Source organism: Bos indicus x Bos taurus, chromosome 6 (genome assembly GCF_003369695.1).
Source record: "Bos indicus x Bos taurus breed Angus x Brahman F1 hybrid chromosome 6, Bos_hybrid_MaternalHap_v2.0, whole genome shotgun sequence".
Classification (NCBI taxonomy): domain Eukaryota; kingdom Metazoa; phylum Chordata; class Mammalia; order Artiodactyla; family Bovidae; genus Bos; species Bos indicus x Bos taurus.
The window spans coordinates 85,122,519-85,141,817 of NC_040081.1; the positions used below are offsets into that span (position 1 = coordinate 85,122,519).

Genomic DNA, 19,299 nt, shown 5'->3' on the forward strand with positions numbered 1-19,299 from the left:
CTGTATATAGACATACATTATTTCTTGAATATAGATCGATAGGTAATGTAGTATTCTGTTTTCCTTTTCAGGTTGGACTGGAAAATCTATCTTCTACAGTTTCATATCTACCACTTTACTTCATACAACCAGCATGTTTGGAGTGGTGCATCAATAAGACAAATCGCAGAGTATTTCCTGAATTATTTATACTCTCCCTGTTAGTTTATATTGAATATACTGGGTTTATATGGTGGTTTCATACAAACTTAGCTGATGATTATTTAAAATCCTTTCCCTACTCTTTCTGAGTTATAGAAATATTTTTCTTTCCCTCTGAAAATAAAATTTCAAGTGCATTCTTTGGTGTGTAATCATCATTTCCATCGTTCATACTGGCCCATGAGGCTGTGGATTATAATATTGTTTATTGTTTAGTTGCTAAGTCATGTTCAACTCTTTGAGACCCCATGACCCACCAGGCTCCTCTGTCCATGGGATTTCCCAGGCAAGAATACCGGAGTGGGTAACCATTTCCTTCTCCAGGGGATCTTTCTGACCCAGGGATTAAACCCTGGTCTCCTGAATTGCAGGTAAATTCTTTTCTGCTGAGCCACCGGGGAAGGCTTCATGGATTATAATATAAAGAGTCTTATAATATAAAAAAGTCCTAGCAGTAACTCTGAACCACCTTGACTACCATCAAAAGAACCATACACTTTCTGAGTAATTCAATTTTATTTCTCATAAATATTATATTCTCCAACCACAGCTAGGTTTACAGTATTATTAAATCATCAGTCTACCTCTTTTTTTTTTTTTTTTTTTTAACTTTGTGCTCATCATCTGCCACAGTATTAACCCCAAACGTTCACCAGCGGCTTCAGTCCTCCTGTCTCTGGTCACCTTGTCACACTAAAGTAGGGAGTCAGGCATTGGAAACATAAACCTTCCAAAGCCCCCTATTAATGGTATTAACAACTGGAGAAATAGCAAAAACAAATGGATTCATGAATGGAACATAAGAAAACTCTAGAAGGGTGACATATCCAAAGAAGACAGACGGATAGGGAACTTAAAGAAAAGTGAATTAAAGAGGAAAGAATAAAGATGAAAGCTATTTTAGCTTAGAAATTTCTGTGAAATATTTGCTTGTGATGGGAAGACATTGGAGGAGTTTTCATAAGCAAGTGACATTATATGATATGTATCTTTGATGAAAAGATTTGAAAATTGGAGATTTCTTTGATTCAGTAGACTACTCCAGTCCTTAACCTTCTCATTGTACTCCATTCTATCCAAGCCCTCTTAACCTCACTTTTTTTCCTATTCAGGCTGAACACTGAAGGGTTTCTCAGAAGAAGGGTACACATGCCATATATTTTGAAAGAGTGGAAGGGGTAGAAGCTAAGAGAATTTTACTTTGTCTTCATAGAACACTCCATCCCTTAACACTCTGAATATATTCCATTCTATTTCTTATTCTCCTCACTTCCTTTCTTACACAGCCCAGACTTAACCCTTGATTTTTTTTAATATCATTTTGATAACTCATGTAACTCTTCTGTCCCTCTGCACTTAGTGCTACTGGAAAGCATACAACCATGAACTAAATTTCTACTGCTACTTCATGCAAAGCAGCTGAATACTAAAGTAAGTTTGTTTTTTAAACATTTCTAAACATGTTAGTCATGAAAGACTGCTTACCAATCTTTGTTGTCTTGGCATTAGAGTTAGCTGCCTTCTTCAACTCTCTCTAAACTCCTAATTATCTTACTGAAAAAAAAAATTACCTTTCTACTGTATTGACAAATATTGAGTTTATCAATCCTAAACACTATCCACCTCACTAGCATTACACTTCACTAACTTGATCTCAATCTGAACATAACTTTAACTGTCTCCTTCAAATCTCAAGGGCTGTGGTGATCTTTCTCTGGTTCGAAACTAATAGCTCCTCTGGTGCTTTTTAAAATTTCCCTGTACTCTATCCTGTTCAGTGTTGTTCACTGGGCAAAGTAATAAAAATGATTATAACATCTGAAACTTATTGAACAGCTTATGTGCACACTTCCCTGGTGGCTCAGATGGTAAAGCATCTGTCTACAATGTGGGAGACCTGGGTTCAATCCCTGGGTTGGGAAGATCCCCTGGAGAAGGAAATGGCAATCCACTCCAGTACTACTGCCTGGAAAATCCCATGGACGGAGGAGCCTGGTAGGCTACAGTCCATGGGATCGCAAAGAGTCAGACACAACTGAGCGACTTCACTTTCACTTTCACTTTCAATTATCTTTATAACTATTAACAATACTCTTATATTACTAATAACTCTTAATACTATTATACCTTATGGATGAGGAAATTTTAGCAAAAAAAAATATGTTGTCTTCAGGGGCAACATTCTATTTGGATCTATTGATATTTATGTCCTGGTGATTCTTACAATTGTCTTTATTTAGCTATTTCTTACTGGAAATACTCCATTTCTTTCTCCTACACAAATATCAATGCTCTCTAGGCCTCTGGCCACAGCCACTTCTTTTCAATTTCAACATATTTTTTCCTAAATCATATTGTCCACTTTAAACATTTTAATTGCCACATACAATCGGCTGATTAAAATCAGCTCTTAATTATTTAGATAAATTCAGCTCTAAATTACTGTTCCCCAAATTTAAACAGATATACCCAGTTGACTTCTAAAACCCTGTCTATATTTGTTGGCTTTCCAAATTAAAATGTAAGCAATATCAGTGGCAATGTGTAAGCAGACATCAAGTCCTCAGTAATCAAAACATTATCTGACACTTGAATGAATTCCATATATTCCATATACTCCACACCTAATATTTTATTTATTTTGTTGTTTTAGTCGCTAAGTCGTGTCTGACTCTTTCTGACCCCATGGACTGTAGCCTGCCAGACTTCTCTAATCATGGGATTTCCCAGGCAAGAATACTGAAGAGGGTTCCCATTTCCTTCTCCAAGGCATCTTCCAGGATCAGGAACCCAACCTGAGTCCCCTGCATGGGCAGGTGGATTCTTTACCACTGAGTCATTAAGGAAGACTGATGGTAATATTTTATTACCACAGATTAAACTGGAACACAGTATTCATTGTAGCTGCTTTTTTCAATCAACAAATAATCTTCAAGGATTTGTCAAACACTATCTAGATGCAAGTTTATATTATGGGTACAGATAGATACCTAAAGGGTCTCCTATAATTGAAAAAGACTTAAAACATATGAAAGCAGGAAAACACATTACAAAACTTTGGAGGTGGATTGCATACTTATGGTAACAATAGTTAGTGACATATCTTTGTTAAGTATTTCTCTTGTAAATTAAACATCTTGACATTTCCAAGAGCACAGCAGTCAATAACAACGAATAAAGTATCCTATTTCCATTATTACAAAATAGCAAGATATGTTCTGCTCTATCTGTATTCTGGTCACCTAACATTTGTGGATATTAGCTTGTACATAACAGAAGAGTACTCTCATGTTTGTTCATGTCTATTCTTTCCACCTGTCAAACATAATCTGCAGTTTTCCTAACTTGTTGACTCACAAAGTAATGGACTTAATAATACTAATTTTCAGTGTAACAGTCAGAAATAGAGGGTCAATGAAATTTACACGTAGGCTTTCCTGGCGGCTCAGACGGTAAAGAATCCACGTGCAATGTGGGAGACCTGGGTTTCATCCCTGGGTTGGGAAGATCCCCTGAAGGAGAATTCCAACATCTATATAACTGACTCTGGTCTGATGGCTTCTTTTTATCTTCATAATTTTTTCTTGACTTTCAGTGTATCTTGTAACTCTCTTTACTGAATGTCAGACATATGTTATAGCTCAGAATAAGATGAGGAAAATATTTTATGCTTGTATATGAGCACTTTTTGTTCCTTCTTTGAGGATTTTAGTAGTGGGATGTGTATTAATTGACTCCACAGAAAGAATATTATGCACTTGAAGAAAGGATTCTCTTGCTCTGAATAAACACTGCAGCCAATATTATGATTCAAGAGTGTATCAAGCTAAATAACTTCATGTTGCTCCTATCATTACTTGAGCACTGCCAACCAGTATGATATTGTCACGCGAGTGTATGTTCCTTAGTTCTTTGTCTCGTCACAACAAAGATTTGGAGCAACGGACATTAAAGCCCTTGGTGCGTCACAGCTCTCGGGTCTTGGACAAACCATGCTACAGCTCTTAGGCAAATCAGTGTTACAGCTCCATTTTATTTAGAAGATAGCAGGAGAATCCAAGACTCGAAAATAAGAGAGTGGAGGAGTGCATGGAGAGGGAGGGAGAGAGAGAGAGTGAGGGGGGAGGGCAGGGGCACGCACGCGGGAGAGAGGCCATGAGAAAGCGCTTCCTCCTTTTATATGTTTTTTTTCTCCACCTGGGCCTGCCCTATGCAAATTGGGCTTAGCCAGGAGTGCTGTTTGTTCTGCCTGAAGTTTTCACTCTGGTCCTCGGACCTTCCTTTGACCTTCCTTGTCTTTTAGCCACCGCCATTTTGGATTCCTTTTCCCTATTCTACCTACCGAACAATATCATATTGCCATTTCTTATTCAGTACTATGTATAACTGGAGATACTGTGGTCAATAATAAATTCACAGGATGGAGGGGCTCTTCTAAGTTTTAATGATTATAATTATTTTGGTAGGTAATTAATATTTGTAACACTCACAATAAACTGTGGAAAATTCTGAAAGAGATGGGAATACCAGACCACCTGACCTGCCTCTTGAGAAACCTGTATGCAGATCAGGAAGCAACAGTTAGAACAGGACGTGGAACAACAGAATGGTTCCAAATTGGGAAAGGAGTACGTCAAGGCTGTATATTGTCACCCTGCTTAATTAACTTATATGCAGAGTACATCATGAGAAACGCTGGGCTGGAGGAAGCACAAGCTGGAATCAAGATTGCTGGGAGAAATAGCAATACCTCAGATATGCAGATAACACCACCCTTCTGGCAGAAAGTGAAGAAGAACTAATTAGCCTCTTGATGAAAGTGAAAGAGGAGAGTGAAAAAGTTGGCTTAAAGCTCAGCATTCACAAAACTAAGATCATGGCATCCAGTCCCATCCCTTCATGGCAAATATATGGGGAAAAAGTGGAAACAGTGGCTGGCTTTATTTTGGGGGGCTCCAAAATCACTGCAGATGGTGATTGCAGCCATGAAATTAAAAGACACTTACTCCTTGGAAGGAAAGTTATGACCAACCTAGACAGCATATTAAAAAGCAGAGACATTACTTTGCCAATAAAGGTCCGTCTAGTCAAGGCTATGGTTTTTCCAGTAGTCATTATGGATTGAGAGTTGGACTGTGAAGAAAGCTGAGCACCAAAGAATTGATGCTTTTGAACTGTGGTGTTGGAGAAGACTCTTGAGAGTCCCTTGGACTGCAAGGAGATCCAACCAGTCCATCCTAAAGGAGACCAGTCCTGGGTGTTCATTGGAAGGACTGATGCTGAAGCTGAAACTCCAATACTTTGGCCACCTGATGAGAAGAGCTGACTCATTTGAAAAGACCCTGATGCTGGGAATAATTGAGGGCAGGAAAAGAAGGGGACAACAGAGGATGAGATGGTTGGATGGCATCACCAACTCGATGGACATGGGTTTGGGTGGACTCCAGGAGTTGGTAATGCACAGGGAGGCCTGGCTTGCAGCGGTTCATGGGGTGGCAGAGTCGGACACAACTGAGAGACTGAACTGAACATAAGAAGAGAGACTATACTGTTAATTTTTAAACAATTTGTTTTTCAATTGTATTCTATACTTAAAATGAAATAAAGCATAAGATTCCTTCACTGCAATTACCAACTGATGCAAAAAAAATCAGATAAGTAGTGCATATTTGGTCTTCCCAGGTGGCTGCACTGGTAAACAAAAAAACCCACCTGCCAATGCAGATTTGATCCCTGGGTCCTGGGTTGGGAAGATTCCCTGGAGGAGGGCATGACAACCCACTCCAATATTCTTACCTAGAGAATCCCATGGACAGAGGATCCTGGCTGGCTAAGGTCCATAGCGTCTAACAGACTCAGACGTGACTGCTGTGATTCAGTACACACACACCTAATACATATTTGCAAAGTGCGTTTTGGAATTACATTTAAACTTCGCTATTTTTATGGTTCTGAAATAAGCAAGTAACTTAAAATCAAATCAGAGAATTGATAGGTTTTTATTTTTTTAGTTTTCAGTTCAGTTCAGTCGCTCAGTTGTGTCCAACTCTTTGCGACCCCATGAATTGCAGCATGCCAGGCCTCCCTGTCCATCACCAACTCCCGGAGTTCACCAAAAGCCATGCCCTTCGAGTCAGTGATGCCATCCAGCCATCTCATCCTCTGCCATCCATTTCTCCTCCTGCCTCCAATCTTTCCCAGTATCAGGGTCTTTTCCAATGACTCAACTCTTCGCATGAGGTGGCCAAAGTATTGGAGTCTCAACTTTAGCATCAGTCCTTCCAAAGAACACCCAGGACCGATCTCCTTTAAGATGGACTGGTTGGATCTCCTTGCAGTCCAAGGGACTCTCAAGAGTCTTCTCCAACACCACAGTTCAAAAGCATCAATTCTTCAGTGCTCAGCTTTCTTCACAGTCCAACTCTCACATCCATACATGACCACTGGAAAAACCACAACCTTGACTAGACGGACCTTTGTTGGCAAAGTAATGTCTCTGCTTTTGAATATGCCATCTAGGTTGGTCATAATTTTCCTTCCAAGGAGTAAGCGTCTTTTAATTTCATGGCTGCAATCACCATCTGCATATCTGAGGTTATTGATATTTCTCCAGCAATCTTTATTCCAGCTTGTGCTTCTTCCAGCCCCGTGTTTCTCATGATGTACTCTGCATAGAAGTTAAATAAGCAGGGTGACAATATACAGCCTCGACATACTCCTTTTCTATTTGGAACCATTCTGTTGTTCCATGTCCAGTTCTAACTGTTGCTTCCTGACTTGCATATAGGTTTCTCAAGAGGCAGGTCAGGTGGTCTGGTATTCCCATCTCTTTCAGAATTTTCCACAGTTTATTGTGATCCACACAGTCAAAGGCTTTGCCATAGTCAATAAAGCAGAGATAGATGTTTTTCTGGAACTCTCTTGCTTTTTCCATGATCTAGTGGATGTTGGCAATTTTATCTCTGGTTCCTCTGTCTTTTCTAAAACTAGCTTGAACATCTGGAAGTTCACGCTTCACATATTGCTGAAGCCTGGCTTGGAGAATTTTGAGCATTACTTTACTAGTGTGTGAGATGAGTGCAATTGTGCGGTAGTTTGAGCATTCTGTGGCATTGCCTCTCTTTGGGATTGGAATGAAAACTGACCTTTTCCAGTCCTGTGGCCACTGCTGAGTTTTCCAAATGTGCTGGCATATTGAGTGCAGCACTTTCACAGCATCATCTTTCAGGATTTGAAATAGCTCAACTGGAATTCCATCACCTCCACTAACTTTGTTCATAGTGATGCTTTCTAACACCCACCTGACTTCACATTCCAGGATGTCTGGCTCTAGATGAGTGATCACACCATGGTGATTATCTGGGTTGTGACGATATTTTTTATACAATTCTCCTGTGTATTCTTGCCACCTCTTCTTAATATCTTCTGCTTCTGTTAGGTCCATACCATTTCTGTCCTTTATCGAGCCCGTCTTTGCATGAAATGTGTTCCCTTGGTATCTCTAATTTTCTTGAAGAGATCTCTAGTCTTTCCCATTCTGTCAGACTAATAAAGCCATAGATACTTTTATTATTCTAAAGAAGAAAAATATGAAATATATTGTATGTTTTCTGAAACAATCAATTTATAACATTAATGTTCATAGGGTCAACCAACATGAAGTTTCTCCTTTGGGCCTGCCTCATGTATGTTTCTTTTGCAAGGGTAAGTAAATGGACTTTTAAAATTGCAGCAATAGTATAATCATCAAATAAGTGTAGACAGCGATTCTACAATTGTATATTGTAGTTATAGTGTTGATAATGATGCATAGACATGTTAATGAGTATGCAGTTTATTGTGCCAAACTTTTCAAAAGAAATTTTCAGATGCCAAAATAATAAAAGTTGTGTAATCTTAAAATGAATAAACAGTAAGGAAAAGAAGTGAATTCAGAAAGGCAGTGGGTTGGCGGAGAATAAAATTATAGGGAACCAGAATTCCAGGCAGATGATCTTAATAGTTTACATTTTCAAATTATACAAAACTGGATTAGGCTTCCTCTGGAAGTGAAGTCCCATTGCTGGAGGTCTGATGTAGTTGTTGTTTTTCAGTCACTATGTCTGACTCTATGACCCCATGGACTGCAGCATTCCAGGCTTCTCTCACTATCTCCCAGAGTTTGCTCAAACTCATGTCCATTGAGTTGGTGATGGCATCCAACCATCTCATCCTATGTTAGCCCCTTCTCCTCCTGCCTTCAATCTTTTCCAGCATCAGGGTCTTTTTCAATGAGTTGGTTCTTTCATTAGGCGGCCAAAGCGTTGGAGCTTCAGTTTCAGCATCAGTTCTTCCAGTAAATATTCAGGGTTAATTTCTTTAGGATTAACTGGTTGGATCGACTTGCAGTCCAAGAGACTCTCAAGAGTCTTCTCCAACACCACGATTCAAAAGTATCAGTTCTCCAACTCTCACCCTTCTTTATGGTCCAACTCTCCCATCCATACATGAATACTGGAAAAACCATAGCTTTTACCATACGGACCTTTGTCAGCAAAGTGATGTCTCTGCTTTCTAATATGCTATCTAGGTTGGTCATAGCTTTTCTTCCAAGAAGCAAGCATCTATTAATTTTGTGACTACAGTCACTGTCCAGTGATTTTGTAGCCCAAGAAAATAAAGTATGTCATGGTTTCTATTGTTTCCCTGCCTATCTGCCATGAACAGACGGGACCAGATGCCATGATCTTAGTTTTTTCAATGTTGCGCTTTAAGCCAACTTTTTCTCTCTCCTCTTTTGTATTAATCAAGAGGCTCTTTAGTTCCCCTTTGCTTTCTGCTGTCATAGTGGCATCATATGCACATCTGAAGTTGTTGATATTTCTCCCAGCAATCTTGATTCCAGCTTGTGCTTCATCCATCCTGGCATTTCATATGTTTTCCCTGGTGGCTCAGATGATAAAGCGTCTGTCTACAATGCAGGAGACCCGGATTCAATACCTGGGTCCGGAAGATCCCCTGGAGAAGGAAACCCACTCCAGTACTATTGCCTGGAAAATCCCATGGAGAGAGGAGCCTGGTAGGCTACAGTCCATGGGGTCGCAGAGTCAGACACGACTGAGCAACTCCAATATGCATAAAGGTAAATAAGCAGGGTGACAATATACAGCCTTGATATACTCCTTTTCCAATTTTGAATCAGTCCACTGTTCCATGCTCAGTTCTAACTGTTGCTTCTTGATCTGCCTAAAAGTTTCTCAGGAGACAGGTAAGGTGGTCTGGTATTGCCCTCTCTTTAGGAATTTTCCACAGTTTGCTCTGCTCCACACAGTCAAAAGCTTTAGCATAGTCAATGAAGCAAAAGCAGACATTATTTTGGAATTGCCTTACTTTTTCTATGATCCAGAAGATGTTGGCAATTTGATCTCCAGTTCTTGTACTTTTTCTAAATCCAGCTTATACATCTAAAAGTTCTTAGTTCACATACTGCTGAAGCTTAGCTTGAAGGATTTTGAGCATTATCTTGCTAGGATGTGAAATAAGCACAATTGTATAGTAGTTTGAACATTCTCTGGCATTGCCTTTCTTTGGTATTGGAATGAAAACACCTTTTCCAATCCTGTGGCCACTGCTGAGCCTTTCAAATTTGCTGGCATATTGAGTGCAGCACTTTCACAGCATCATCTTTTAGGACTTGAACTATCTCAGCTGGAATTCCATCACCTCCTCTACCTTTGTTCTTACTAATTCTTCCTAAGGCCCCCTTGACTTCACACTTCGGCACGTCTGGCTTTAGGTAAGTGATCACACCATCATGGTTATCAAGGTCATGAAGACCTTTTTTGTATAGTTTTCTGTGTATTCTTGCCACCTCTTCTTAATCTCTTCAGCTTCTCTTAAGTCCTTGCTGCTTCTGTCCTTTATTGTGCCCATATTTGCATGAAATTTTCCCTTGATATCTCCAACTTTCTTGAAGAGATCTCTAGTCTTTCCCATTCTGCTGTTTTCCTGTATTTATTTGAATTTTTCACTTAAAAAGTCTTTATTATCTCTCCTTTCTTATCTCTCTGGAGCTCCATAATGAATAACCATAGTGAATTAACTTTTTCCTTTGTTTTAGAAATGCTTCCACTTTATTGATGAGGTAAAACTTTTTTTTTTCATCTATGTATAAATGTATTTCGGAGGAAAGGGAAACCCACTCCAGTATTCTTGCCTAGAGAAATCCATGGACAAAGGAGCCTGGCGGGCTACAGTCCATGGAATTGCAAAGAGTTGTACATGACTGAGTGACTAACACGCACAGAAATGTATTTGTTTCTACCTTGAAGTATATTTTACATTTTAAAACTCTCTGATTTTTTGTATGCAATTTTGTGACTAATATTGCTGTTAAAATATCAATCCTATTAAACTCATATTTGATAGAAAAATGTTTATTAAGTATAAATATATTTGTGCTCGACATATTTACTGTAAGAATTTTATTTCTTTTCAATGAACAAAAGCATTAAGCAAGTATATCCCCTTTATAGTGGATATAAGTTTTGCTATGCCCAGGTTTCCTTCTCACGCTTTGACAAGATTTTATAACAATATTGTACTGAGTTTACTTCAACAAAATAAGTGATGAATCTGAGAAGATTTTGCCTATATGAAAGCATAGCAGAAGAAAGCATGATCTAGGAATTAGTAGCAGGAGGAGTATGTCCCAAATTGTTAGGTGACTTCTGTGCAGCAAATACTCAAAGTATCCCTATGTAGCACACCAAGACATTCATCAGTTTACTGCCATTAGAATTTTTGTTTAGTTCTTTGTCATTTTTGCCTTAATTCTGATGACAGGAGAGTGTTAAGAAAATAACAATAATATCTACCCACAAGTACGCAGTAGATCAACACAACAATCTATCAAGGAAAAGCCAAGACATATGATCCAGATGTGTACAGTTTTAACCAAATACCATTAGACATATGGCGAAGGAACAGAAAATAATTTTAAAAATGAAAACAATATGGGATACTACTTTTAATTTCTTACAAGAATTAAGATTTTAATCATAAGAATTAGAACTCCCTGATCACAATATGAATCATTGTTATGTGTCAGTCTCTGTGAACACTCTGAATGTCTATTGCTTGTGTATCATGCATCTTACCTTCATGATCCAGGAGCAAGTATTTTAACTCAGTAATTCAGGAATGGACCCTAAAATTGGAAAGAATATTATACACAATATTAAATTTTAATGAAGAAGCTTCCTACCTGGGAGATAGCAACCCTGGCACAAGCAAAAAAACCTTGTCTGTTCTATCCACGTGGACACATGGCACATGGACAGCACAAAGTAGCCACTCATTTGATTCTTTTAAAAAGTTTTTGAAAATCCATCAAGAAAGACAAAGTATCCCAAACCATTGAGGAACAATCTACATTCATTGAGAAGTTATATTGCAAAGTCTTTAGTCCCTGGGGATTTTGTGATAAGCCCAAAAGATTATATAATATAATCTTTACTTATTAAATGTCATCACAGTCATAAGTAATATAGAGATAGGATGGAGGTAATCATCTTTAATTGACTACTTTGCTCTCCTTTAGGATTACAGTGACAACATAGGCAGTCCTTACCCAGTTAACCCATCTGCAAGTATTTCTTACCCAGTTATCCCATCTGCAAGTATTCCTTATCCATTTAACCCATCTGCAAGTATTTCTTACCCAGTTACCCCATCTGCAAGTATTCCTTGTCCAGTTAACCCATCTGCAAGTATTCCTTGTCCCATGCCAGACAGAGATTTCACTCCTCCTGTCTATCTTACAAAGACTAACCTCCCCAATGACCCTGCAGTACCCTCAAATCCCCTGGTTTTCACTGCTCTTGGAGCTCCCCTCTACAGTATTGCTGGTCTTCCCATATCTCCTTTTTCCGGTCAACTTCCTCCTACTGGGGTTTTCCGCCTTGTTCCTGTCTCAAGTAGACCTATAGGACCTTTATACTCACCTAATGAAGCTGCACCTTCTGCAAATACATACATAGTTGAGATTCTTGTCCCACCTACTACACCCCCACATACTGTCCCAGATGTCCAACCACTTACTATCACAGAGCCTGATGAAGCCGAGCCTGCAGCAGATGCCCTCGCTGCCCCAGAACCTCAGTCCTCTATTTCTTTTGACCGGGTAAGTGGCCTCAGTCTTAGTCCTGTGATGCATGAGATTTATAGTAGCAGGAAAGAAACAGTCTCTCTATAAACAAACATATATCCACTGAGATATTTTGAACAGCTTTTTTGAGATAGGATATAAAAAAAACTACAAATACTAAAAACGTATACTTCGATAAGTTTGGGCATGTATATACACACCCATGGTTTGTTGGCATTGCTGACTCAATGGACATGAGCTTGAACAAACTCAGAGAGATAGTAAAGGACAGGGAAAGACTAGCTTGCTGCAGTTCGAGTGGTTGCAAAGAGTCCGATTCGACTTAGTGAGTGAAGAACAGCAATGAAAAAAAACACCAAGATAAGACTATATTCACAATAGCCGGAAGTATCCTACTGTTTTTTTTGTTGTTGTTGTTGTTTGTTTGTTTTAAATATTCCCACACTCCCCTTTTTCTTGTTCTTGATGTATTTTCTGTTGGTACAGATTGGTTTGCAATTTCCGGGATGCTGTATAAGCAGAATCATACTGTATATACTCTTTTGTGCCTGGATTCTGTCACTAAGCATAATTATTCTGAGATTTATCCATGTAGTTATGCATATCAATAGTTCAGTCTCTTTTTTTGCAAAGTTATGTTACATTATATGGATATATCATAATTTTTACCCATTCATTTGTTGATGAACATTTTAACTTCCAAGCTGAATACCATTTATACCATTTATTTATATCCAGTTACATATTGCATACAATACTGGCTTAAATTGCTTAGTTCAATATTCAATAAAACTGATTAGATGGACAGCCTTGCCTTGCTTCTGATATTGAGGGAAAGAATTTATTCTAGGATATCATTAGGTTGGTGTGATTTCCGCCTTTATTTTTTTAAGTTTTTTTTTTTTAATTTTATTTTATTTTTAAACTTTACATAATTGTATTAGTTTTGCCAAATATCGAAATGAATCCGCCACAGGTATACATGTGATTTTCACCTTTAGTAAACAGGAATGGAGAAACATTTTGATCTAAGGATAATTTTTCCCATTGCAGAGATCAAATCATTCTGAGTGCTCAGCCATATGACCTGTGAAAACTAAGCTTTTTTACTCTGGCTGTGTGATCAAGGGCTTCCCAGGTGGTTCCAGTGGTAAAGAACCTGCCTGCCAATGCAGGAGACATAAGAGATGCAGGTTCCACCCCTGAGTCAGGAAGATCCCCTGGAGGAGGGCATGGCAACCCACTCCAGTATTCTTGCCTGGAGAATCTCATGGACAGGGAGTCTGACAGGCTACAATCCATAGGGTTGCAAAGAGTCAGACACAACTGAAGTGACTTAGCACGCATGTGTGATAAAAATGTTTTTTCCTGCCAGATACTGTGCCATTTTGAGCACTAGATACTTTTTCATCTTTTCAGATGGCTCTTGACCTGACCTGAGGTAGTATCATCATATCTCAGGATAACCTATTTATTTATTTATATTGACTTATAGTTGATTTACAATATTATATTAGTTTTAGGTACACATCATTGTGATTTGATATTTTTAAAGATTATATTCCATGTAAAGTTATTACAAAACATTGATTATATTGCCCTGTGTGGTACAGTATATTCTTGTTGCTTATCTATTTTATACATAGTAGTTGGTATCTCCTAATCCCATACCCCTATCTTCTCCCTCCCACCTTCCTTCTCCCCACCAATAACCACTAGTTTGTGCTCCATAATTGTCTTTTTTTGTTTTGTTATATACAGTATTTTGTTTTAATTTTTAGATTCCACATAAGTTGATAACACAGAGACTTTGTCTTTCTCTGTCTGACTTATTTCACTAAGCATAATACTCGTAGGTCCATTCACATTGTTGCAAATGGCAAAAGTTCATTCTTTGTTATAGCTGACTAGTATTTGTATATGTTTGTATATATATGGAGGGAATGGCAATCCACTCCAGTATTTTTGCCTGGAGAATCCCATAGACAGAAAAGCCAATAGGCTACAGTCTGTGGGGTCACAAAGAGTCAGACATGACCGAGCTACCAATATATATGGGGTTTCTCTGGTGGCTCAGATGGTGAAGAATGTGCCTGCAATGTAGGAGATCCATGTTAACTCCCTGGAATGGGAGGATCCCCTAGAGAAGGGAATGGTTATCCATGCCAGTATTCTTACCTGGAGAATTCCATGGACAGAGGAGCCTGGTGGGCTACAGTCCATGGCTGACTAATATTCCATTGTGTATATACATACAGGTAATCACACCTTCCTTATTTATTCATCTATTGATGGACATGTACCTTGCTTCCATATCTTGGCTATTGTAAATAACGCTGTTATAAGCATGCTATGCTATGCTAAGTCACTTCAGTCTTGTCCGACTCTGTGTGACCCCATAAACGGCAGCCCACCAGGCTCCCCAGTCCCTGGGATTCTCCAGGCAAGAACACTGGAGTGGGTTGCCATTTCCTTCTCCAGTGCATGAAAGTGAAAAGTGAAAGTGAAGTCGCTCAGTCATGTCCAACTCCTAGCGACCCCATGGATTGCAACCTACCAGGCTCCTCCGTCCATAGGATTTTTCCAGGCAAGAGTACTGGAGTGGGGTGCCATTGCCTTCTCCATTATAAGCATAGGATAACCTTTTTAGATCTTTGTATCTATGTCTTTGTCTTCCTCTTTCCTTCAGATTCTCTACTCTGTGAATTTTAGCTATCTTGGTCTTCCTAGACTCCCGGCTCCATCTCCCTTCACTAAGGCCTCAAAACAATGCAAGCAGTAAGCTAAGACAATCATAAGGTTCATTTCCTCTGCTTCTTGTCTCTTAGGGATTGCTGTTCTTCATAACTGATATTCAGATCTTGAGAAATAGTTGCTTCTCATATTTTGGTATTTTTTAAGTTCATTTCAGACAAGATGGTATACTCAGTTTCTGTTACTTATTTTGACCAAAACTATAAGGCAATGGCACCCCACTCCAGTACTCTTGCCTGGAAAATCCCATGGATGGAGGAACCTGGTGGGCTGCCATCTCTGGGGTCGCACAGAGTCGGACACGACTGAAGCGACTTAGCAGCAGCAGCATAGTCCTCTAAATTTTCTTAAAAACTATGATTTAAAAAAAAAAAAAATAGAAGCCCTTTGTCCCTAAGTTTTAGAGCTGTGGCTATTTTAAAAAAGGAAAAGAAGAATTTCAAAGTACATGGAAGATACTCTGAAACCTGGGCACAGGCTACAGACAAATGAGAGCTTAAATTCAACAGTGAATAATTTCTAAAGTGTATTGCCACCAATTGGATAATGGCACCCCACTCCAGTACTCTTGCTTAGAAAATCCCATGGATGGAGGAGCCTGTTAGGCTGCAATCCATGGGGTCGCTAAGAGTCAGACACGACTGAGCAACTTCACTTTCACTTTTCACTTTCATGCATTGGAGAAGGAAATGGCAACCCACTCCAGTGTTCTTGCCTGGAGAATCCCAGGGACGGGGGAGCCTGGTGGGCTGCCATCTATGGGGTCGCACAAAGTCGGACACGACTGAAGTGACTTAGCATAGCATAGCATTAGCATAGTAGTTGTTTCCTAGAAGGAGGTAAAGCTTTGCTTCTTGTACCCTTATTCCTGATAGAGATCAGGATCAAGTTAAATGCTTGCATGGAACTGCTCCGCAGAAGTTTGAAGAGCCATCCTTATGCTCCAATGCTCTACATATTAACATGTTCCTTTAGTATGTTTCTTTAACACAAAGCACTCTCCTTCCATCAGTCTATATACACACTTACAGTTCATGACTCACGTGGAGATAAAGAGCTATTTTAGAAAGTATGGGTAAAAAGAAATAAGACTTCAGAAAAGTGGGCCTTGAAAACACTGCTAAATGTCTTAGACTGTTTCCTATATCCAAAGGAATTTATTTACCTTTATTACATAATTTGACCAGTTCTTTGTTTCCAAAAGCTAAGTCTGATAGCAGTATCAGTTCAGTTCAGTTCAGTTCAATCATTCAGTCATGTCTGACTCTTTTCGATACCATGAACCATAGCACCCAGCCTCCCTGTCCATCACCAACTCTCGGAGTTTACTCAAACTCATGTCCATTGAGTAGGTGATGCCATTCAACCATCTCATCCTCTGTCGTCCCCTTCTCCTCCCACCTTCAGTCTTTCCCAGCATTAGGGTCTTTTCAAATGAGTCAGCTCTTCGCATCAGGAGGCCAAAGTATTGGAGTATCAGCTTCAACATCAGTCCTTTCAATGAACACTCAGGACTCGTCTCCTTTAGGATGGACTGGTTGGATCTCCTTGCAGTCCAAAGGACTCTCAAGTGTCTGCTCCAACACCACAGTTTAAAAGCATCAATTCTTCAGCAACTCAGCTTTTTTATGGTCTTACTCTCACATCCATACATGACTATTGGAAAAATCATAACTTTGATTAGATGGACCTTTGTCAGCAAAGTAATGTCTCTGCCTTTTAATATGCTGTCTAGGTTTGTCATAAATTTTCTTCCAAGGAGCAAGCATCTTTTAACTTCATGGCTGAAATCAACATCTGCAGTGATTTTGGAGCCCAAGAAAATAAAGTCTGTCACTGTGTTCATTGTTTCCCCATCTATTTGCCATCAAGTAATGGGACTGGATGTCATGATCTTAGTTTTTTGAATTTTGAGTTTTAAGCCAGCTTTTTCACTCTCCTTTTTCACTTTCATCACAAGGCTCCTTAGTTCTTCTTCACTTTCTGCCATACTGGTGGTGTCATCTGCATATCTGAGGTTATTGATATTTCTCCTGGAAATCTTGATTCTAGTTTGTGCTTCATCCAGCCCAGCATTTTGCATGATGTACTCTGCATATAAGTTAAATAAGCAGAGTGACAATATACAGCCTTGACATACTCCTTTCCCAATTTGGAACCAGTCTGCTGTTCCATGTCCAGTTCTAACTGTTGCTTCTTGACCTGCATAAATATTTCTCAGGAGGCAGGTAAGGTGGTCTGGTATACCCATCTCTTTCAGAATTTCCACAGTTTGTGGTGATCCACACAGTCAAAGGCTTTGGCATATTCAATAAAGCAGAAATAGATGTTTTTCTGGAACTCTCTTGCTTTTTCGATGATCCAGCACATGTTTTCAATTTGACATCTGATTCCTCTGCCTTTTCTAAATCCAGCTTGAACATCTGAAACTTCCCAGTTCATGTACTGTTGAAGCCTAACTTGGAGAAGTTTCAGTATTACTTTGCTAGAGTATCAGATGAGTGCAATTACATGGTAATTTGAACATTCTTTGGCATTGCCTTTCTTTAGGATTGGAATGAAAACTGACGTTTTCCAGTCCTGTGGCCACTGCTGAGTTTTCCAAATTTGCTGGCATATTGAGTGCAGCACTTTCACAGCATCATCTTTTAGAACTTGAAATAGCTCAGCTGGAATTCCATCACCTCCACTAGTTTTGTTTGTAGTGATGCTTCCTAAGGCCCACTTGACTTCACACTCCACATTGTCCGGCTCTTGGTGAGTGATCACACCATCATGGTTATCTGGGTCATTATAGTCTTTTTTGTATAGTTCTGAGTATTCTTGCCACTGCTTCTTAATATTTTCTGCTTCTGTTATGTCCATACCATTTCTATCCTTTATTGTGACCTCATTCTTTTATCCTTTCATAAATCTTTTCCAATTTGACTGTTATAAATATTCACTAGACAGGAAAATGGCAAGGCTTTATTTGACTGTTAACCACATCAGGATTTCTGCTAAGATGACATCAGTGCTTACAGTAGAATTGAAGACCTAATGTGATAGCTTTTACTATTGTTGGTGATGCCTCTTAACAGTAGCTATTACAAAACAAATTTAAGGCTTAAATGTTGAGTTAAACCTTTTCTACTGTCATATTCTTTGAGGTTTTTATTTTACTATTATATAAGATAAAAGAGTATTTATTAGTGAATCAGTTCAAGGTATTCCAAAATTTTTTTAATTTTATTTATTTTTTAAGTATAAATTTATTTATTTTAATTGGAGGTTAATTACTTTACAATATTGTATTGGTTTAATACAAATTTAATACTTTCATATTTTCAATAAACATTTATATTTCTTTCCTTACTATATTAATGACAATTCATAACAGGTAAAAGAAGAGTACTACTTTTCTACAAAAGTTTTTTAAGACAGAGAAGGAATTCTACTTCAAGTCATTCAGTATCAGGAGATTGGTGATCTGATCCCAAGACTCCCACACAAAATACTCTATGTAATATATGCATGCATGCAAATAAATCATAACATTGAATTAACATTGCATTTTAAAATTGTTATGAGAATGCATAATAGCTATAAGAAGATAGAGGAAAACAAACTTGAATCTCTTAAATGTGACTTCTAATAGTAGCATGGATTTATAGATAACCATTCAATATAGTCCCTTAATGTTAAAATCATAATGCAACAAGAGGAATTTTCTATAGCCATTTGATACTTTTTATACAAAACTAATATGTTATCTTTCTTTTTCAGGAATAATTGGAACAAGAATCACTGAAAGCTAAAAAAATTTATTTTCTTTTCAAAGACTACCATTCTGTTACATTAAAAATATATTTCAATAAAAAACATTTAAATAATCAGTCTCACCATACAGGTTTGTTTGTGATTTTTTTCATTGGATTTAATTTATACAGAAATGATATTTATGGTTTATTTTTTTTTCCAATTCACAATTTTAAAAGGTTACTTCTTAACTATGTAAATAATAATTGTCAGAGATTTAAACATCTGATGGCAATATGTGCTTTTCTTTTGAATAAACCCTATATAAAAAATACAACACAAAAATAATTTTTTTATTTTTTGTTTCCAATTTGTTTCTTCTGAAAGTAAACAGAAAGTATTTTGTTAAGGAAATTAAAATGGAGGAAGTCTTGTTCAGCCTTCAGAAGTAGGAGAGC

General features: G+C 38.3%; 1 protein-coding gene across 1 annotated transcript in view; it reads left to right on the forward strand.

Annotated features, from left to right (window-relative positions):
• The window catches only part of LOC113894643 (alpha-S2-casein), a 35,160-nt gene extending 16,286 nt beyond the window's left edge, over positions 1–18,874 (forward strand). Inside the window, exons 16-17 of the mRNA XM_027545311.1 lie at positions 11,783–12,364; positions 18,869–18,874. Coding sequence (XP_027401112.1) covers positions 11,783–12,364; positions 18,869–18,874 — 588 coding nt within the window. The remainder of the gene's footprint in view (positions 1–11,782; positions 12,365–18,868) is intronic.
• The last annotated feature ends 425 nt before the right edge of the window (positions 18,875–19,299 follow it).